The 22,865-nt window shown below is 46.2% G+C and overlaps 1 protein-coding gene across 1 annotated transcript in view; it reads right to left on the minus strand.

Moving 5' to 3' along the window:
• Positions 1–22,865, minus strand: part of PEX14 (peroxisomal biogenesis factor 14) — a 218,625-nt gene that overhangs the window by 11,124 nt on the left and 184,636 nt on the right. Inside the window, exons 5-6 of the mRNA XM_068238785.1 lie at positions 11,051–11,136; positions 5,467–5,569 (exon numbers count right to left, since the gene is read on the minus strand). Of these exons, the coding sequence (XP_068094886.1) occupies positions 5,467–5,569; positions 11,051–11,136 (189 nt within the window). The remainder of the gene's footprint in view (positions 1–5,466; positions 5,570–11,050; positions 11,137–22,865) is intronic.

Here is a 22,865-nt window from a genome sequence, read left to right on the forward strand (position 1 = left end):
CATGACAGAAACGAGCAGGACTGCAATAAGGGGACAGAGAATGGCGGGAACCTCTCAGTCTTACACAAGAACACAGGAGTCCCTCACAACCGAGCAGCAATCACCTCAGGGAACCAACACACAACACACCCTCCGCCATGACAGGGGAAGACACAAGCAGGACTCCGATGAGGGGATAGAGAATGTCGGGAACCCCTCAGTCTTACACAAGACCACACGTGTCCCTAACAACTGTGCAGCAATAACCTCAAAGAACATACATACAACACACCCTCTGCCATGACAGTGGAACAAGCAGTAAGGGGACAGAGAATGGCGGGAAACCCCTCAGTCTTACGCAAGAGCACGAGTCCCTCACAACCGAGCAGAAATAACCTCAGAGAACACACACAACACACCCTCCGCCATGACAGAGGAAGAAACAAGCAGGACTACGATACGGGGACAGAGAATGGCGGGAACCCCTCAGTCTTACACAAGAGAACAGGAGTCCCTCACAACCGTGCAGCAATCACCTCAGAGAACACACCCTCCGCCATGACAGTGGAACATACAGGAACAAGCAGTAAGGGGACAGAGAATGGCGGGAACCCCTCAGTCTTACACAAGAGCACATGAATCTCTCACAACCGAGCAGAAATTACCTCAGAACACACCCTCCGCCATGACAGAGGAAGAAACAAGCAGGACTACGATACGGGGTTCAGAGAATGGCGGGAACCCCTCAGTCTTACACAAGAGAACAGGAGTCCCTCACAACCGAGCAGCAATTACCTCAGAGAACACACAACACGCCCTCCGCCATGACAGAGGACTGCAATAAGGGGACAGAGAATGGCGGGAACCCCTCAGTCTTACACAAGAGCACACGAGTCCCTCACAACCGAGCAGAAATTACCTCAGAACACACACAACACACTCTCCGCCATGACAGAGGAAGAAACAAGCAGGACTGCGATAAGGGGACAGAGAATGGCGGGAACCCCTCAGTCTTACACAAGAGAACAGGAGTCCCTCACAACCGTGCAGCAATCACCTCAGAGAACACACCCTCCGCCATGACAGTGGAACATACAGGAACAAGCAGTAAGGGGACAGAGAATGGCGGGAACCCCTCAGTCTTACACAAGAGCAAACAAGTACCTCACAACCGAGCAGAAATTACCTCAGAACACACCCTCCGCCATGACAGAGGAAGAAACAAGCAGGACTACGATACGGGGTTCAGAGAATGGCGGGAACCCCTCAGTCTTACACAAGAGAACAGGAGTCCCTCACAACCGAGCAGCAATCACCTCAGAGAACACACAACACGCCCTCCGCCATGACAGAGGACTGCAATAAGGGGACAGAGAATGGCGGGAACCCCTCAGTCTTACACAAGAGCACACGAGTCCCTCACAACCGAGCAGAAATTACCTCAGAACACACACAACACACCCTCCGCCATGACAGAGGAAGAAACAAGCAGGACTGCGATAAGGGGACAGAGAATGGCGGGAACCCCTCAGTCTTACACAAGAGCAAACAAGTACCTCACAACCGAGCAGCAATCACCTCAGAGAACACACAACACACCCTCCGCCATGGGCTGGCCACAAATTTACTTAAAATAACATTTTGAAGACGAGAGAACACATTCTTTTACACACTCCCGGGATCGGCCGCGTGAGTGACACGGCTGCACTGAGATGGCAGGCAGATTGGGAGATAAAATGCCTTTATTTATAGAAAAAGCAGGGCGGATCTCCTCACCACACACACAACAAAGAATGAATAGCTCTGCCTGGATGTGTCACACATATTGTCACATTCTGTTTAAAAGGAGAACGCCAGACAAATTTAAAATCTAAGGTTTGTTGGCTATGCTGCATAAAGAAGAACCCCGCATCACCCCCACCACGTCACCAGGAAGAGGCGTCTCATTCGTGACCAGAAACAGCTGAATAGACCCCCTGCACACCGCAAATCCGATATGCGATTCCGATTTGCAATTCCAATTTTCCCTGGATGCTATGTAAAGTAAAGCGCAGAAAAAAATGCAGCATGCAGCACCGATTAAAAAACGCAAATCGGAATCACATGTAGTGTGCAAGCGTCCTGAGTGCTAGTTCAAACTGGGCGATTTTTCAGCGATTTGCCGATCACTGGCGATTAGCAAAATGCTGCTGCTAATGCATGTCAATTCACACTGTAGCGATCGCCAGTGATTAGCGATCGCCAGTGATTAGCAATCGCCAGTGATTAGCAATCGCCAGTGATTAGCAATCGCCAGTGATTAGCAATCGCCAGTGACTAGCAATCGCCAGTGACTAGCAATCGCCAGTGACTAGCAATCGCCAGTGATTAGCAATCGCCAGTGATTAGCAATCGCCAGTGATTAGCAATCGCCAGTGATTAGCAATCGCCAGTGATTAGCAATCGCCAGTGATTAGCAATCGCCAGTGATTAGCAATCGCCAGTGATTAGCAATCGCCAGTGATTAGCAATCGTCAGTGATTAGCAATCGTCAGTGATTAGCAATCGTCAGTGATTAGCAATCGTCAGTGATTAGCAATCGTCAGTGATTAGCAATCGTCAGTGATTAGCAATCGTCAGTGATTAGCAATCGTCAGTGATTAGCAATCGTCAGTGATTAGCAATCGTCAGTGATTAGCAATCGTCAGTGATCAGCGCTGCGTAATATGTTGGCGCTTTATAAATACAATAAATAAATAAATAAAATTAGCGATCCCCAGTGATTAGCAATCCCCAGTGATTAGCGATCCCCAGTGATTAGCGATCCCCAGTGATTAGCGATCCCCAGTGATTAGCGATCGCCAGTGATTAGCGATTTGCATGCAGCATTTCTTGGAGAGATTGCACTTCAATGTTATACAATCACAAAACGCAATGACTCCTAAATCGCTTTCCTGTACAGTGGAAAAACAGCTTTTAGCTGATTGACGGCGATCAGCAAAACGCTACCAAAGCGCCCAGTGTGCACCCGCCCTGACTGTTTTTTTGTCGTAATTTGGGCTCCGACTTTTACCGATGCCCATATTTTTTGAGCACCGCTTTAGCCGTATTTCACAGTACAGCCTGTGGCAGCACCCAAATGTTTGGCACCCTGTTTGGCTGCCTCGAAACCAGGGACCCATGTTCTGAAAAACACTGCGTGCCCAATGTGTCTACAGAACCACCATGACCTTATGAAGAACCAGCAGTGGAAAACCGCATACTCCGTCATGTTATGGAAAACGCCCTAATTTACGTAGAACGCTGAGAAGATACAACATGTTCTAGGTTTTTTTCTGACCCACTACACCCAGTTCTGGTTCCCCGTAATCCAGCTCGGTGCCCAGTGTCCCTATGGACTTCTGGAGCAGGCCATCCTATACAGCAGACAAAGAAGAGAACACTGAGGCAGACAGCGCCCCCTGTGTGCAGTAATAGGCTCAGGTGACCCGCTCCTGCTACAGAGCAGCTCATATGTGTTGGCCGATATGGTTATAGGACTGTTTCTGCAATCAAGCGTTTTGATAGCGTTGGCCTCAAATAGGCATTCCACCTCAGATCTGGTCTGAAAGGACAAATCCACCCGTCTCAGCTGCTCGATATGGGGTGGTCCGATAGATCCCCAGGATTTGGCTTAATTAAAAAGCAAGAACTGAGAATAAAGTTCCAGTTTATTAGAAACTAAAAGATCTAATGCGTTTCTCGACATTCCACCTCGTTTCTTCTTCAGCGTAACTGGTTAAGCTGGAAACTCAAGAAACGCATTAGACCTTTTAGTAGTTGTTTCAAATAAATAATTGGAACTTTATTCCCAGTTTGCGCTTTTTAATTAAGCCAAAATCTGGGGGACTATCGGACCAGCCCGAGCCAAGCTGCTGACTCCAGAGGCAGGACTGCCGGGACCGGTGGACTTGTCCGTACAGACCAGACCTGAGGTGGAATGACTACATGAGCCCAGCGCTATCCAACGCTTGATTGCAGATACAGTCATATAACTATACCCAGCCAACCCATAGCTCTGTAGTGGGAGAATGTCACCAGACCCTACTGATGCACACAGGGGGCGTGGTCTCGTGTTATTTTTTTTTTGTCTATAGTCAGATGAGGTACACTTCTTTGACATCGGCGGCAGACCAGAGTGGAACAGAGCACAATTTACAAAATTGGAGGTGTGTGATCTTCCCCAGCGATCCCCCCAGGGGTAGCCATACAGTATGTTTAAAAGTGGGACAGTGAACATGCGCAGTAGAGGGCTGTCCCTGTTACCATGGTGATGTGTATACAGTTGATCCTCCGGGCAGCGTAAGTGTCAGACACATCTTCAGCTTCTCTTGGGTTTCAGCAACATCAGCAATTTCCCCGAGAGCCAGACAGGAGAAACCCAGACTAACAGCTTGTACAATTAGCTAGCTGACTTAGGGGTTGATTCACTTTGTAGCATGAGATCCCCGCACTTTGGCCCAATAGGCTGCTTGTCAAGTGACAGACAGCCTATTGGGCCAATCAAAGTGTGGGGATCTCGTCCTACAAAGTCACTGGACCTGACAGGGTCCAGGGTGGGACGATTGGAGCGACCGTTAGTTTTGGGGGGAGTGCAAGTTAGTGCATGCTACATCAGTAGCGTGTAGTTTTGGGGTAGTGTAAGTTAGTAGTCCATGCTACAGCAGTAGCGAGCCTACTTTTAAAATGTTACTTGCGTTGTCACACTGAGCTGTGCTGCTTGAGCCGTGTAGCTTAGTGAATCAACCCCTAACTGTGAGCCAGATGCAGCCATCAAAAGAGCCACATCTAGATCGCGAGCCATAGTTTCCCTACCCCGTTGTACAGTAAGAACCTGGTATCTGGTTACCCAGAAGTCCACAGAACGGCTGTGAGACTGAACAGCGGTAGCGGCAGCCACCTCCAGGCTTGCGGGATCGTTAGCTTCGTCACATCTGAAGCCACGACAGATTTAACACCCCGCGTATTATTTAGACCACGCTTCTTTCATGTTTACATTATTACGGAGCATGTCAGACGGCAGTGATTTGACTCCTCTAAAAAGCCGGGCCTATTTCTGTAAATTACGCTGTCAGCGTCTGGCCGTGCACGGTAAAACATGGCAGCGGCTGTAATAGCGAGCAGACTATTCCCCCATCACGATACACGTGCGTGTACCTCGCTGTCGCACACAGCCGCCTGACGCTGCGCCTCCCATTACACTAAAAGGCTGTCACTCCAGTCCGCTTATTAATATTCCGAGGTTGGGATCCTTTCCGTAAAAACATAATTAATTGAGGCCGCAGCGACGGTAAACAAGCAATTTCAAATTAAACCGAAATGACGGCGTCTTCATTTGCAAATGTGAAGAGATTCTGTGAGCAGATAAATGAAGTCAGTGTGTTGGTGGAGGGTAGGGGAGTGTGTGTGCGCTGGTGGGGGGGGTGTCTGGTGCGCACGCCGGGCTGGGATAGAGTCGTTCATCGTTACCTGTCTGTGTGACGCTGCCACTCATCTCAGAGACGCTGGACTCGATGCGCTGCAGCTGTTTGCGGCTCTCCTTGTTGCCGATGATTAGGGGAAGCAGGTATCTCTGCAAGTGGCAATGACAGCAGCATTAATATGTAAAGCTAAACTGTGGCACTTCAAGTAGGCCTGTCGTAAAAAAAAAAAAAAAGATGAAATAAAATATGGAGTCAGCCATGGCAGCCAACCATCTAGGGATGAACTTGGAATCCAATTTTCTCTTTTCAATTTCCACACAAACCCAGTGGCTGCTGGTTAATTGACCAGCAGCCAGCTAACCGATTAGCAGGTCCCGGGTTTGATTAGTCGGGTTTCGGACAGGTGGATAATTGCATTCCAAGTTGGCTTTTCTGGCTGCCAGGCCGAGACCCGGATAAAAACGTATCTTCCAGGCAAGGCAGTCACAAGCCAGGAAATTAATTTCAAGACAGGTGCTCTTTACAGAAGATGTTATTTCACACAGACCGGATTAGAATTCACATATCATCCATAACAGCCTGTACTCCAGGACCTCTGTAACATTTATATTCAACAACTGATGAGCGAAGATGCTTCTAAAGTAATCAAAGACTGCAAATTTATTGAAAAAAACAACGATAAAATGATGCACCAGGCTGGTGCTCTAAAAAGGGCGAGCGCACACAAAATACAACAATCTCACCAATTTAGGCAGCATGGTATCCACAATTGGGCCCCCCTCTAAGAGTGTACTCGGTCAAAATAAGCCGCCCAGTTTCGCCGGTCACGCTGGCTTCTTCAAAGCTTGAGACTGGCGAAACCAGTCGGCTCACCCAGCCTAAATTGGCGAGATCGTTCATTTATCTTAAAGAGACACTGAAGCGGTAAAAAAAATGTGATAGAATGAATTGGTTGTGTAGTACGGATAATTACTAGAACATTAGTAGCCAAGAAAATATTCTCATATTTTTATTTTCAATTTTCAGTTAGTTAGTTTTTTTTTATAACATTGCATCATTTTCTAATATTTGCAGTTTACGCACTACTCCGCATTCTAAATGATTTTACAGAGCAGGCCAGTGACCTATTGACCTGTCCTCTGGAGAGAAAAAGAAGATACAGTGACTGACAGTTTATGCGACTTTGAAAGTCGTGGAGCGCAATGGCTGCTTTGCATAGATAACTGGAGTTTCTTAACTCTCCCTGTACTGGGAACAGTATTAGACTTATGTCTCTGCTCCTAATGTTTTATTTCTTATCTATACTATACATAAAAATCATCATACATTTTTTTAGCTTCAGTTTTGGCAACTATGACGTCAAGATGAACTATGGGACTGCCGCCTGACAGTTACATAGTTATTTTGGTTGAAAAAAGACATACGTCCATCAAGTTCAACCAGTACAAAGTACAACTCCAGCCTGCTCCCTCACATATCCCTGTTATTAGTTATTTGTCTTATTCTACATTAGCAATCATAATTGGTTTTTGGAGCAATTTTGGCGATTCTTCGGATTGCGTGACATTTTGGAATATTAATGAGCTAACAACGTATTGCTGGTCTTTCTGAGAATCCCGGATTGGATTGTTAGGCCGTCCCATGTGTGTATGGGTGCTTCAGGATTGAATATATTGAAATATTGGTGACAAATCTATTCTATGAAGAGTTCTTATCAGTTATCGTAAAGATTCATATAACTACAGCCCCACAGACAATCATTACAGAAAGCACTAACAGGTGCACTTTAAAGAGAGAAAAAAAAAACATATTAAAACAACATTGCTTATTTTTTAGCAATATTTATAAATGATTTAGTCAATGCTTGCTGTGGGGGCCACATACCAGTATATTTATACAGTAAAGTGTTTCTGATACTGAAACCAGGACATTTATCATAAAAGTGGGTGTCCTCAACAGAGCGGTGGAGTCGGTATAAACATTATCAGACTGATTACCCCGACTCCAGGTACTCAAAACTGCTCTGACTCTCACTCCTGCACGTAGTCTATGGTTGGATGGGGGGGTTCTCCCTTGGGTGATTCGGTCAGGTAATACACTTCATATCGCTGCAGCTGTATAAATCCACCTCAGTACAGTACGGATTCCTGCATATGACAGCAATGCCAATTATCTAATTGTCTCAACTGTTCTTGCTACAGCTTGATATGACCCAGGTGAGGGTCGCTCACCTTTGACACGCGCTGATCAGTATTTAAAATACACTGAAGAGGGATATGAAGGCTGCCATATTTATTTCCTTTTAAACAATACCAGTTGCCTGGCTGTCCTTCTGATCTCTTTGGCTGCAGTAGTGTCTGAATCACACACCTGAAACAAGCATGCAGCTAATCCAGTCTGACTTCAGTCACCTGATCTGCATGCTTGTTCAGGGGCTATGGCTAAATGTATTAGAGGCAGAGGATCAGCAGGACAGCCAGGCAATGTGCATTGTTTAAAAGGAAGTAACAATGTCAGCCTCCTTTTCATCTGACTTTAGGTGTGCTGTAACAAATCCATGCCAAGCAGACACTGTCACCGAACGCTGGCATCTCGGTGACATCAGAGTGGCATCTCGGTAAAGGAGCGTTTTACTGTCACATGTCCATCCAGTGTAACGTTATATAATTACACATAATAAGCAGGTCACACGCTGAACAGCTTTGTAAACTGCGTGAGACTCAGTAAAGTTTGTTTTTAGAACATTATGATGGATTTAATTAATGTTAATTAATTTTATTATAAGCAGACACAATAACTTGGTAGTGAGCCACAGTTGCTTGTGCCAGACCTCAGCTGACTACCGCGATCGCAGAGAACGCTGCGCAAACAGCGAAAATACAACCAGAGACGTGGGGGGGCGTTTATCAAACACGGAAACTCGCCAATTCATTTATAGGAAGTCACAGAGCAGAAGCGGCCAAACGCAATGCTGCTTCCTCAATCCTTCCACAAATGTTTCATTAAGTGGACCTAAACTCCTGCACAGGACAGAAGGAAAACAGAGAAATGCACCCTGTATGTATTCAGAGAGTTCAGCCTGTAAAATTCCCCTTCATCTGTGACTAATCACAAGTTGTAATTTGATCTGCCAGCTGTCAGCTGGCTGCCTTAGCAGAGCAGCTAATATGTAAACACAGGAAGTTAACCCTATGGCTGCATCCATGAAAGCAGGAAGTAGACACACTGCCGATTTATTGCAGGATTTGTATCAGCTGTAACAAAGACATTTTTTCTTTAAAGGCTATTATGCTGTTGCTTATCTTTTATCATTTAGAGCAGTGAGGAAGTTCTGAGTTCAGGTCCGCTTTGATAGAAGGTGAAAGTTACCAGCAGATCTATTTTACAGGCGAATTTCAGCAGATTATAAAAATGATGCTGTAGGGAGTCTGTAGAATAAAAGGCTGGATGTGATGAGAGTGGGTGGAGCCTGCAGTATTATATACAAAGGATGTGATGAGAGTGGGTGGAGCCTGCAGCATTATATACAAAGGATGTGATGCGAGTGGGTGGAGCCTGCAGCATTTTATACAAAGGATGTGATGCGAGTGGGTGGAGCCTGCAGCATTTTATACAAAGGATGTATGTGATGCGAGTGGGTGGAGCCTGCAGCATTTTATACAAAGGATGTGATGCGAGTGGGTGGAGCCTGCAGCATTATATACAAAGGATGTGGTCAGAGTGGGTGGAGCCTGCAGCATTATATACAAAGGATGTGATGCGAGTGGGTGGAGCCTGCAGCATTTTATACAAAGGATGTGATGCGAGTGGGTGGAGCCTGCAGCATTTTATACAAAGGATGTGATGCGAGTGGGTGGAGCCTGCAGCATTTTATACAAAGGATGTGATGCGAGTGGGTGGAGCCTGCAGCATTTTATACAAAGGATGTGATGCGAGTGGGTGGAGCCTGCAGCATTATATACAAAGGATGTGATGCGAGTGGGTGGAGCCTGCAGCATTTTATACAAAGGATGTGATGCGAGTGGGTGAAGCCTGCAGCATTTTATACAAAGGATGTGATGCGAGTGGGTGGAGCCTGCAGCATTTTATACAAAGGATGTATGTGATGCGAGTGGGTGGAGCCTGCAGCATTTTATACAAAGGATGTGATGCGAGTGGGTGGAGCCTGCAGCATTATATACAAAGGATGTGATGCGAGTGGGTGGAGCCTGCAGCATTTTATACAAAGGATGTGATGCGAGTGGGTGGAGCCTGCAGCATTCTATACAAATGACTGATGCGGTCACAGAACCGGGGGAGCCTGAGACTCAAGACTAGGAGGAGAGATTGCAGTCCACAAACCACAGTACTCATATACTTTTCTGTGCTGTCTCACCGATGTCCTGTGTATGAGTACTCTCTGTACACAACAAATCATAGCGATCCGCAAGCTTCATCTCCGATAGTGTCATCCTCTGAATCTCACATAATAAAAAGGGGTGAGGGATAAAGGGGACAATCAACTAGGAAGGCGAAGGGGATTGAAAGGAAGGAGGACCCTCCCACATGGAGCTTACAAGGAAGTGATTTGGGGCCAGAAATGTGGGTATATGGGAAATATTCTTTCTAATGAAATATGCCAAATTCTGCTTATTCTGTGAGGAAACAAACGTGGAACTCTGCCTAAAGAGCATAAAAGTGAACCTAACGTGACAGGGATATGGAGGCTGCCACATTGATTTCCTGTTAAACAATACCAGTTGCCTGGCAGCCCTGCTGGTCTATTTGGCTGCAGTAGTGTCTGAATAACACCAGAAACAAGCATGCAGCTAATACAGTAACACTTCAGTCAGAGCACCTGATCTGCATGCTTGTTCAGGGGCTATGGCTGAAAGTATTAGAGGCAGAGGATCAGCAGGTCTGCCAGGCAATCTGCATTGTTTAAGATTAAATATGGCAGCCTCCATATGCCTTCTCACCTCAGATGTCCTTGAAGTGGCAGTGTGTTGCCATATCACCCGCTATCCAGGCCGTAAAGCACAGCCCAGCTTCCTCTGGAGGGGCAGGACGAGCCAAGGGCTGAAGGGTAACACTGCTAACCACTCAGCCACCATTTCTTACACTGCAGCTACTCCGGCGTATACACGAAATGACTGCAATTCCAGGCAGGAAATCAGAAGATCCTGCGATTCTCCTCACCAGATCCAACAATAATAGAATAATAGTGATTAATGACATATGCTGGGTGTAGCATACATTCACCATGTGTTATGCAACAACCGATATAAACGCTGCCTGTTGTGACAGAACACTGACTATTCCAGCGGCAGATCGCGCTGTACGGCGCCAGGAGACCTCCAATCTACACCAATCGATAAGAATCCGGGATCTACAGATGTCTGAACAGGAAGTATAATGCTAGCAGCACACAATGAGATGTTCTGTCAGATCAGTTATTTCCTACAGGTCCAATCTGATTTCTGATTGATCTTCCGTTCACTTCTATGGAAAATGGATAGGAAATCAGATTGGACAGAAAATCTTATTGTGTGTTCCCAGCATAAGATCATCTTGTGATCCCCCAAAGTCCGGCATGTATGGTGTGCGGTGCGGCCGGAACAAGACGGTGAAAGCTTCCAACCGGCCCTTACCTTGTACAGATGGTGGAAGCCAAACGCAATGCCGGCCAGGATCACCGCCAGGGCGCCGTATTCTCTCCAGCGGGAGGCGGGCGGACCTGCGAAGAGAGGAGGAGGAGTTATACGGCACCACTATACGCCTGGAGTCAGGAGCTAAACTGACGGATAATGACCAGAGCTAACCAAACCAACCCACAAGACATTTACCAAAAATAAAACCGGACACACCTGTCTGAATAGTGTTGCATTTAATTGTGTCTTCTTTATTCAACTTAACAGCACACCTGAGGTGAGAGGATATCCATATGTATTTCCTTTTAAGCAATACCAGTTACCTGGCAGCCCTTCTGATCCCCTGCCTACTTTAAGCCACAGCCCCTGAACAAGCATGCACACTGAAGTGTAACTGGATTAGCTGCATGCTTGTTTCAGGTGTGTGATTCAGCCACTGCTGCAGCCAAAGAGACCAACACGACAGCCAGGCAACCGGTATTGTTTAAAGAACAAGCGACACCCATGCTAACCTAGAAATAAAAACCACATATATAAGTAGATAAATACTACCTCTACAGATGTATTGTGCTATCCACGTAATAATTCCTGTGAATTGTATAAAGGAAAAGCAGAAAATCCTATTCTAGGCAGTGGCCATCTTGCCAAGCTAATGCTGACATCATCTCCTCCCTGACTCTTGTTTTCTCCCCTTTAGTGTTGTCCGGATCATGAACGATTCGGATCTTTGATCCGAATCTATTTTGTGAGTCGAATCACCCGAATCAAAATGAGTGATTCGGATCGCAAAAGGGGCGGGGCCAGGAGCGACACGCCCCCTCTCATCGGGCAGCGGGGTCCTGGAAGCAGAGCTGAGATAGATCGCTCTGATGGATGGGAGGCAGCCTTGCAGGGAGACAGGTAGATGAGAGAGAGGGGACATGGGTGCCACTGCCAGATATGTGTAGAGCACACATACTGGCTGCAATGTGCTGCCCATTATAGGCTGGCTGTTCCGTAGTGCTGCACAGTGAACACATTGGAAGCTTTTGGCTCAGCACAGCTCAGTAACTTTGCAGACAGTGTGATTGAAAGGCAATATAATCCTCCTGCACGGCACTAAAAAGCTGCACTTATCTTCTGGGAATGCTTTGGGGAATGCTTTTTTTCACTGTGAGCCGTTTGCTTTCAAAGTACACAGATGAACATATAGGTGAAATACATGTAAAGCATATGATTGCAGCATGTGGGTATTACGTGCAAACATTTCTGCTCTCTGCTTGTCCCGCCTCCCTTCTCTGTCCACTCCCTGCCCTCTGTCCATCTTCTCCCCTTCTCTGTGTGTCCACCTCCCTTCCCTTCTCCTGCCCTGCTAGTCATTTCACCCCCGAATGCTTCCGGTAGTAAAATGATCCGAGATTCGGATCAAAGCTTCGGATCTTTTCAATGATCTGATTCGAATCATCCGGATCATTGAAAAGATCCGAACTTCCCATCTCTACTCCCCTTCCCCCTCTCTTGCTCATTGTGTATTCATTAGCTGCCCTCCTCCCAGAGTCTCCAGACACTCCCACTGAGGTGTATACTAGGAACTGCACTGTGTTTTTTTTTCTTTTCTCCTCCAATCGCTGAGTCGCCTCAGCCTTGCTTGTAAACACAATTAATAAGTGGGTGTTTCTGATAAGCAGCTAGGCAGGGAAATAAATGGAAGAGGATGAATATATTATAGATAAAAATAACTCCCAGCATTCAACTCTTTGGCACGGTTTGGCACTAGGACCAGTGCTCCTAAAGTATGTGATAACTACAAACCATAACAGCAGAATATGTTTTGCAAGTTTTGAATGCAGGATTAGCATCTTACTCAGACCAGTTACTGTTGATATTTGATTTTTATGGTGACAATGCTGCTTTAACAGGAAATAAATATGGCAGCCTCCATCTCCCTCTCACTTCAAGTTCTGTTTAATCATTTATCTTTCTTTACAGACAGCTGACTATGAGCGATTATCTCCTGACGTGATCAGTCAGGTTGAGTACTGTTGGGGATCGGTCGTTTGTAGTTCACTTAAGACAGATTGCGTGTTTAATTTTTAAACGAGATCTGAACTATGACTCATTTTTCTGCCCGTGTGTATGAGGTTTAACTGATCAATGCAGCTGCTGACCATACTATTCCTACAAATCTGTCAGGAGATACATAGGGAGGCGGCCATTTCTGTCATTAGAAATTATCTAATGGTAAAAACCTTTCTGGCCGTCTTACAGCACCTCTCTGGCCGTAAACGTTCCCCTAGATTTGTACAGACGTCTGCAAAGCTTTTCACCAGACTAGGAGTTGTTTTATGAACTGATGTCAGATAGATCAACTTACAAAGTACCCGGGGTCAGGAGCCCAGTCAACAGCCACTTCCTCCTCCATAGACTGCATGTGCTAGGGGCTGCAGGCTGCTCATATTCAGTCTGTGCTCCGCCCCCTTGTAACCTACACAGCAGGATGATGCAATCCAAGCACAAGCCACGCCCTCAGAGCCTGACTACTTATGATGTGACTCCAATACTCAGTGACTGGTCATGTGATCAAAACAGGCATGTAGTGGCCGGTGAGGACGCGCCCGTAGCCGGCGGCCGATGAGATCGCGCCCGTAGCCGGCGGCCGATGAGATCGCGCGCGAAGCCGGCGGCCGATGAGATCGCGCGCGTACATGAGATCGCGCGCGTACATGAGATCGCGCGCGTACATGAGAACACGCGCGTACATGAGAACACGCGCGTACATGAGAACACGCGCGTACATGAGAACACGCGCGTACATGAGAACACGCGCGTACATGAGAACACGCGCGTACATGAGAACACGCGCGTACATGAGAACACGCGCGTACATGAGAACACGCGCGTACATGAGAACACGCGCGTACATGAGAACACGCGCGTACATGAGAACACGCGCGTACATGAGAACACGCGCGTACATGAGAACACGCGCGTACATGAGAACACGCGCGTACATGAGAACACGCGTGTAGCGGTATGTAAGAACACACGTGTAGTGGCAGATGGGAACACACGTATAGCGGTAGATAAGAACACGCATGTAGCGGTAGGTGAGAACATGCGTGTAGCGGTATGTAAGTACACGCGTGTAGCGGTAGATAAGAACACGCATGTACCGTTGCCTGGCGCAGGGAGACAGATGAGCTCCATTCATTACACCCTGACAATATCAGTGGTCTCTCCCCGGCCCCCCCGACTCTCTTCTCTTCGTTTTTCTTGTTTAATTTTGCCACGAGACAGACTTGTGTCACTTAATGTAAAACGAGTGAGCTGGCATTTCGGCTGCGCGGTTTTATAGACTGGCTGAACTTTTCTGAAAGATCATCTCAGTCCCGTTTCATTAATAATGGAAGGGAGGGGGCAATAAAAGCGTGCGCACGCCACAGCCGCCCCGGCTCGGGGTTAGGCACTTCTGCTGACAATAACTCCTTCCCCTTAACCCCTCGGCTGTCAGCGGCCCCCAAATACAGCCGGGGGGCTGCGGACACTACAGCGACTGCAGCAGCGTGTTGGGGAGCGCTAACGAAAGGCAACGCAGGCGAGCCAACAAGACTGCGGCCTAATCCCAATCGCAGGGGCTGCAGCATTGTTTGATCGTGTTCACTTCATTACAAAGTACCGGATCACTTCAAAATCACAGAATAAAAGTGATTTTTCAGCTATTTTACTACCGGAACCACATTGCAATCGCCAGAAATAAAATCGCTACAAAAAAAATGCCAAAAACCGCTGTACAAACCGCTAGCAAAAACGTTAATCGATTGCGATTAGCGATCTGAAGGGGTAACCTGGCCCAAGAAGATTTTCTTCCCCCCCATCAATGTCCGCAGCACATGGTTTGCATTGGGGGGGGGGGGTCAGTATGTGGAAGGGGCACCAACACATGGTTTGCGTTGCTTTGGAGGGGGAGGGGTATATGTATGTGTGTGTGTGTGTGTCTGAGGGGGTTGTATGTTTGTGGGGTGTGGCTGTTTGGGGTGCAGGTGGTTCAGTATGTGGATGGGGCCCCCGCACACGGTTTGCGTTGCTTTGGGGGGGAGGGGTATATGTATGTGTGGGGGGGGGGGTTGTATGTTTGTGGGGTGTGGCTGTTTGGGGTGCAGGTGGTTCAGTATGTGGATGGGGGCCCCCGCACACGGTTTGCGTTGCTTTGTACTGAATCCAGTGCTGCACAATTGATAATAGAGAAGATTGTACTGAATGATCGGGGGTTGCTAAGCGGTACGCCAGGTAAACAATCAGTATCTGGAAGACATTGGCCTTGATTAACAAAAGTGTGCTAACTTAGTCAGCACGCCCACAGCTTTTAGTTATTGCACGCAAAGTTTAGCAGTGCGCGCGGAACAAACAGCGCACTAGATGCGCCTATAACGTCGCACCAGATGCCTCCGAAAAGTCGCACGATGCGATGATTCAGGCGCACCCGGTGCGACGTTACAGGCATGTCTAGTCCGCCGTTCCGCATGCACCGCTAAACTTTGCGTGCAATAACTTTGCTTCTTACCTTAGCACGACCTAAAGTCCTTTAGGCGTGCTAAGGGCCTTTTCACAGGCGTGCTAATACTTAGTACACTTTTGTAGATCGAGCCCATTGCGCTTTCCCTGATGTACCACACATTGTATATGGTATGTCGAGCATTGCACAGATGACAGAAGTAACGCTAAGCCTACCACACACAAGGGAGCAGCCGCAATAAACGATGAATTGCTGTATCGGATCCAGGATGTGGCGATTGAACAGACGTGAGATTTCGGCTGATCTCGTGGTTCGGGCATTGCTCTGGCTGTCAGTAAACACACCTATTCCCAGGAAGCTGATGCAATGCTAGTAAGATAATATTTGGGAATGAATAAAAGCAATACTGATGCAGGAAGTCAGCTTGTCCTGCAGCCGCAGCGAGACGCACAACAAAACACTCGTTTTTCTGGCTAGGTGGAACCGCCGGCACACCCAAGGGTGTTGTTACATGGAAAAATGTCAAAAACAACTTATTTAACCTCATCTTTGTGGCATATTTCTCTATCTGACGTGATAGCAGGAACAACACAGCCAAATGATTCATTTTTCACTTTACCTGAATCTGAAAACACCCATCAAACCGGCGGTGTAAACAAACGCGGGAGACGAGGAGGAAGCTTACTGGCGGAAATGGACATCATGTTATAGATCAGCAGGACAGCCAGGCAACAGGCATTGTTTAAAAGAAAATAAATAAATATAGCAACCACCATATCCACCTCACGTCAGGTTCCCTGTAAGGTGCCCATTATTGGTACAATTTCTTCACCAAATGCAATCTTTCGATGCGATTTTTACGATCGAATTGTATAGAGAATTTGCCAATTTTGAAGGCAATCGATAAAGAACGATCCTTTGGTCGATTGCTAAATAGGATAAAATTAATCCAAAAGTTGGATTTGACGACTGAATTTCAAGAAAGAATCGTTCAGTAAATGTGAACAATCTATGATTGCCTTCAGATTAGTAATGATCGTTCAAATTGCATCGAAAGATCGTTTAGTGAAAAATTGTACCGTTAATGGGCACCTTTAAACAATGCAGATTGCCTGTCTGTCCTGCTGATCTCTTTGGTTGCAGTAGTGGCTGAATCACCTGAAACAAGCATGCAGCTAATCGAGTCACACTTCAGTCAGAGCACCTGATCTGCTGGATGCTTGTTCAGGGGCTGTGGCTAAATGTATTAGAGGAAGAGGATCAGCAGGACAGCCCGGCAATGTGCATTGTTTAAAAGTAAATAAACGTGGCAGCCTCCATAACCCTCTCACTTCAGTTGTCCTGAAGAGTGAGAACTGAAAAAGCAAAAACCCATCTTCATAGCTCCCAACTGTCCCTCTTTGGGGACCATGTCCCCCTTTCCTCCCCATTTGTCCCTCTTTCAGGACTTTGTCCCTCTTTTTATGTGCATATATATATTTCTCTACTAAAAATGTGTTTGACTCTAAACTTTATTCCCATCCTTTAAATTGATATATTACTAATTTTAAAACTATGAAGGAAAATGAACCAGGATAGAAAGGACCAGTGTGGTTTGAATTATAAAACAACATATTTTTCTTATTAAATCTTTATGGTATGCGTGATTAGGGGTATGACAGGGGCGTGATCAGGGGTATGGCAGGGGCGTGGCTTAAGTGTCCCTCTTTCTCATCTCAAAAAGTTGGGAGGTCTGCCATTTTTATGCAGACAAGAAGGCGAGAAGGTCTAAGCGCAGTACAGAAAAATACAGCAACTAATTAAAACCCAACTCTATCTTCAGTATCAGAAATTCTGATTGGCCGCTTTGGTTTGCTGGACTTTCCCTCCAGTCCTCCTGCACTGAGTCGCTATCGATGCCTTTCCAGGGATTGTCAATGATCTGAATCCGTAAAGAAATGATTATAATTTTTCCCTTCAGTCCTGCATCTCTCTCCGCTCGGAGTGACAGCGCCGACGTCTCTCGCAACATTCGCCATCACCGCCGCTGACTGATGCGCCCGGCAACTAATCGCATGTCAAACACAAGATATTTTATGTAATAAATTACAGGCAAAAAGTAATTCCAGTGTCATTTATCAGAATTATTATCAGTCTTGTTTCTTCAGATTAATCAACACTTTTTCTAAACTCCGTTTACTAATAGAGGGAATGTGAAGTCCTCCATTTTACAAATGTTGGGGCAAAAAAAAAAAAAAAGGAAGAAAAAGGTTAATAATTATCTTTTTTCACACAGAGGAGGCAAAGTGCTGCCCGCCATAAATTGCCTAACTGTCAGTAATGAGGAAACCGGCAATTTTTTTTTTAACTGTCAGGGGAAAAGAAGCCTCCATAAATCTAAACATGCGACGAGCCAGGGAAAAGGGAGAAAAAAAATGTTAATTCTGCGTCAGGCCTACTACAAGCCTCAGGATTGGGCGAGGCCATTGCCATGGCGACGGCGAAGCAGAATATTAATAACGCAGGCCTCTCTCACTCACAATCTATGGGGTAATTACATTTACATTTTAATTTAGGAAAAACACATCTATTATGATTTTCCCCCCTCTCCCAAACAACAGCTCTGATTTATAATTAATTAAGAGGGCCAGGATATGATATTTGACAGGGGTTATTGAACAACACAAGTCACATCAGAAAGGCGCGCGGGGAAAAAGGTCACCGCTTAATGCAGAGAGGAAGTTTGCAGCCGCTCGTAAAACTGCGCGCCCCATGGGTGTATTTTTGCTTTCTATGTAAAAAGGCTGAGCTGTCATGGCCATTATTCCGTACGGCTCTGATGGGCAGGTTATAAAGGATCAGTCCACCCTGACAGAGAGGTCTCCGGACGCTTCCATTTATTTCAGGGGGAGAGTCCCCTCCTAGCGCACAGGAAATGACGAGACGAAACGCCTGATGCCCTCGGGTGAGCGAGTTATAAAGGATCAGTCCACCCTGACAGAGGGGTCTCCGGACGCTTCCATTTATTTCAGGGGGAGAGTCCCCTCCTAGCGCACAGGAAATGACGAAACGAAAACGCCTGATGCCCTCGGGTGAGCACGTTATAAAGGATCAGTCCTCCCTGACAGAGGTCTCTGGAGGCTTCCATTTATTTCAGGGGGAGAGTCTCCTCCTAACATACAGGAAATGACAACACGAAACGTGTGACGCCCTCTGGTGAGCAGGTTATAAAGGATCAGTCCACCCTCACAGAGGGGTCTCCGGACGCTTCCATTTATTTCAGGGGGAAAGTCTGCCCACAAGTACAGGAAATGAGGACGCGAAACGCAGGTGGGCAAACGTTGAGGGACACAAGTAGCTAGGAGAATAAGAAATGATAAAATAATAAAAAAATGAAAAAAATATTACTAATATTTTGTAATTTTTTATTGCACAACCTGGGCATAAAACTGGATATGTCCCATCTCCTGAATCCACCCTCTTCCAGCAAAACACATTTTCCAGATTCCGGCCTCCAGGGAGGAGGGACTGGTGACCTGTTGTGGCCAGGAGAGTCCAAAGCGCATAAAGCTAACAATGGTGGAAGCATTTCCCTAACCAGAAAAACCATAGCAACACCGCACAGCCCCCCTCCATTGTGCCAGGAAGGGCTGAGGACACAAGCAGCAGGAGTGGACAGGATGGGAATGATGACAGGAAATCGTACTGTGGAGGTGTGGCAAGATGGTTCCTCTACTTCCTGTGCGGATGATGGTGGGAGGAGTCATTCGTTGGATTAAAAAAAATGCATGTTCTAAAGAAAACTGCAATGTGTAATTGTCCGCTACTGTATTTCCACTTGATGGCTGTACTGGGATTAGGAGCAGACCTGCTGTGACTGGAATATTCCATCTTCTTGCCTTCCAAAAAAAACAAACACTATTTTCCTGCCCCTCGTAGGGCAATATCCCATTAACATTTCTACTCAGTTTTCTCCAAGGAGATCCTTTTTTCATCTTATTTTTTAGTACTTCACAATGGAAAAAAAAAAAGTACTAAATAATGTTAAAAAGGGTAATGTCAAACTTATTGGGAGTAATTTCTTGCTTGAGGGTGGCTTTAACCTCCAGAGACCCAAATAGGCACTCGGGTTGTATGACTTCATGGCCAGATAAACAGGCCTCTTTACACATTCAGCCATCCAATAGTGTTGCAGAACTGAACAAGAGGACCTATTCGTAATGTACAGGAGGTTTTAAAAAGAGTAAAATGGGGGAGGGTTTATTTTAGTAGCCTTAAAAGTATTTTATTGATGAGCTTTGAAAATATCTACTTGGAGAAAAGGGAATAAGATTGTTTCTTTTTAACTCTTGCGGTACTAGAAACCAGAAAGTCAGTGAGAATGTCTTACCGGAGCTAGCGCCACATGTACCCATGTTCACCTCATCAGAAAGTGAGAGAGTGAGAGACTGTATTACTGGAGCTAGCACCACATGTACCCATGTTCACCTCATCAGAAAGTGAGAGAGTGAGAGACTGTATTACTGGAGCTAGCACCACATGTACCCATGTTCACCTCATCAGAAAGTGAGAGAGTGAGAGACTGTATTACTGGAGCTAGCACCACATGTACCCATGTTCACCTCATCAGAAAGTGAGCGAGAGAGTGAGAGAATGTCTTACCGGAGCTAGCGCCACATGTACCCATGTTCACCTCATCAGAAAGTGAGAGAGTGAGAGACTCTATTACTGGAGCTAGCACCACATGTACCCATGTTCACCTCTTCAGAAAGTGAGTGAGAGAATGTCTTACTAGAGCTAGTACCACATGTACCCATGTTCACATCAGCAGAAAGGGAGTGAGAGAGTGAGAGAATGTCTTACTGGAGCTAGTACCACATGTACCCATGTTCAACTCATCAGAAAGTCAGTGAGAGAGTGAGAGAATGTCTTACTGGAGCTAGTACCACATATACCCATGTTCACCTAAGCAGAAAGTGAGTGAGAGAATGTCTTACTGGAGCTAGTACCACATGTACCCATGTTCAACTCATTAGAAAGTCAGTGAGAGAGTGAGAGAATGTCTTACTGGAGCTAGTACCACATATACCCATGTTCACCTAAGCAGAAAGTGAGTGAGAGAATGAGAGAATGTGTTACTAGAGCTAGTACCACATGTACCCATGTTTACCTCAGCAGAAAGTGAGTGAGAGTGAGAGAATGTCTTACTGGAGCTATTACCACATGTACCAATGTTCACCTCAGAAGAGAGTGAGAGAGTGAGAGATTGTCTTACTAGAGCTAGTACCACATGTACCCATGTTCACCTCAGCAGAAAGTGAGTGAGAGTGTGAGCATGTCTTACTAGAGCTAGCACCACATATACCCATGTTCATCTCATCAGAAAGGGAGTGAGAGAATGTGTTACTGGAGCTAGTACCACATGTACCCATGTGCACCTCATCAGAAAGGGAGTGAGAGAATGTCTTACTGGAGCTAGTACCACATGTACCCATGTTAACCTCATCAGAAAGGGAGTGAGAGAGTGAGAGAATGTCTTACTAGAGCTAGTACCACATGTACCCATGTTCACCTCAGCAGAAAGTGAGAGAGAGAGAATGTCTTACTGGAGCTAGTACCACATGTACCCATGTTCACCTCAGCAGAAAGTGAGGGAAAGAGTGAGAGAATGTCTTGCTAGAGCTAGCACCACATGCCCATGTTCACCTAAGCAGAAAGTGAGTGAGAGAATGTCTTACTACAGCTAGTACCACATGTACCCATGTTCACCTCAGAACGTGAGTGAGAGAGTGAGAGAATGTCTTACTAGAGCTAGTACCACATGTTCCCATTTTCACCTCATCAGAAAGTGAGTGAGAGTGAGAGAATGTCTTCCTGGAGCTAGTACCACATGTACCAATGTTCACCTCAGCAGAAAGTCAGTGAGAGATGGAGAGAATGTCTTACTACAGCCAGTACCACATGTACCCATGTTCACCTAAGCAGAAAGTGAGTGAGAGAATGAGAGAATGTGTTACTAGAGCTAGTACCACATGTACCCATGTTCACCTCAGCAGAAAGTGAGTGAGAGTGAGAGAATGTCTTACTGGAGCTATTACCGCATGTACCAATGTTCACCTCAGAAGAGAGTGAGAGAGTGAGAGAATGTCTTACTAGAGCTAGTACCACATGTACCCATGTTCACCTCAGCAGAAAGTGAGTGAGAGTGCGAGCATGTCTTACTAGAGCTAGTACCACATGTACCCATGTGCACCTCATCAAAAAGTGAGTGAGAGTGAGAGAATGTCTTACTAGAGCTAGCACAACATGTACCCATGTTCACCTCAGCAGAAAGTGAGGGAGAGAGTGAGAGAACGTCTTACTGGAGCTAGTACCACATGTACCCATGTTCACCTCATCAGAAGGTGAGGGAAAGAGTGAAAGAATGTCTTGCTAGAGCTAGCACCACATATACCCATGTTCACCTAAGCAGAAAGTGAGTGAGAGTGAGAGAATGTCTTACTAGAGCTAGTACCACATGTACACATGTTCAACTCAGCAGAACGTGAGTGAGAGAATGTCTTACTGGAGCTAGTACCACATGTACCCATGTTCAACTCAGCAGAAAGTGAGTGAGTGAGAGAATGTCTTACTAGAGCTAGTACCACATGTACCCATGTTCACCTCATCAGAAAGTGAGTGAGAGTGCGAGCATGTCTTACTAGAGCTAGTACCACATGTACCCATGTTCACCTCATCAGAAAGTGAGGGAAAGAGTGAGAGAATGTCTTACTAGAGCTAGCACCACATATACCCATGTTCACCTAAGCTAGAGTGACCAGATTTTTAAGATCCCAACCTGGGACAGGCGTATGTGGAGCGGTAGCGCCGCGGCAAAAAATGGGCGTGGGTATTATGGTATGGGCGTGGACATGACATGGGCGGAGCTAACTAATGTAATGGTGACTAAGGTAGTGGGTTTCCTCCCAAAACACAGTTAGGCAAACTGATCCTATTAAATTAACAAGAAGAATTCCAGTATTTGCATACTGCTTTTCTCCTGTAGGACTCAAAGCTCTTGTAAGGCAGCCACTATAGTGCACTCAGTAGCCATGTTAGGGAGTCTTGCCCAAGAGGTGCTGGCTTACTGAGTGAATAGGAAGAGCTGAGATTTGAAACCTGTGTCAGAGACAGAACTATTATTACACTATCCAGCCACCACCAATTTTTATGCAGGGATTTGGCAAATAAATGCTATAGTCTTTACAAAGCCTTCAGCTTTAAGAGAACTGTAGCCAGAACGATATGGGGCTGCCTCTGCCATATTTATTTCCTACATTTTAAACATCCAGCCACCACCACTCT

This window comes from Hyperolius riggenbachi, chromosome 6, assembly GCF_040937935.1.
Source record: "Hyperolius riggenbachi isolate aHypRig1 chromosome 6, aHypRig1.pri, whole genome shotgun sequence".
Classification (NCBI taxonomy): Eukaryota; Metazoa; Chordata; class Amphibia; order Anura; family Hyperoliidae; genus Hyperolius; species Hyperolius riggenbachi.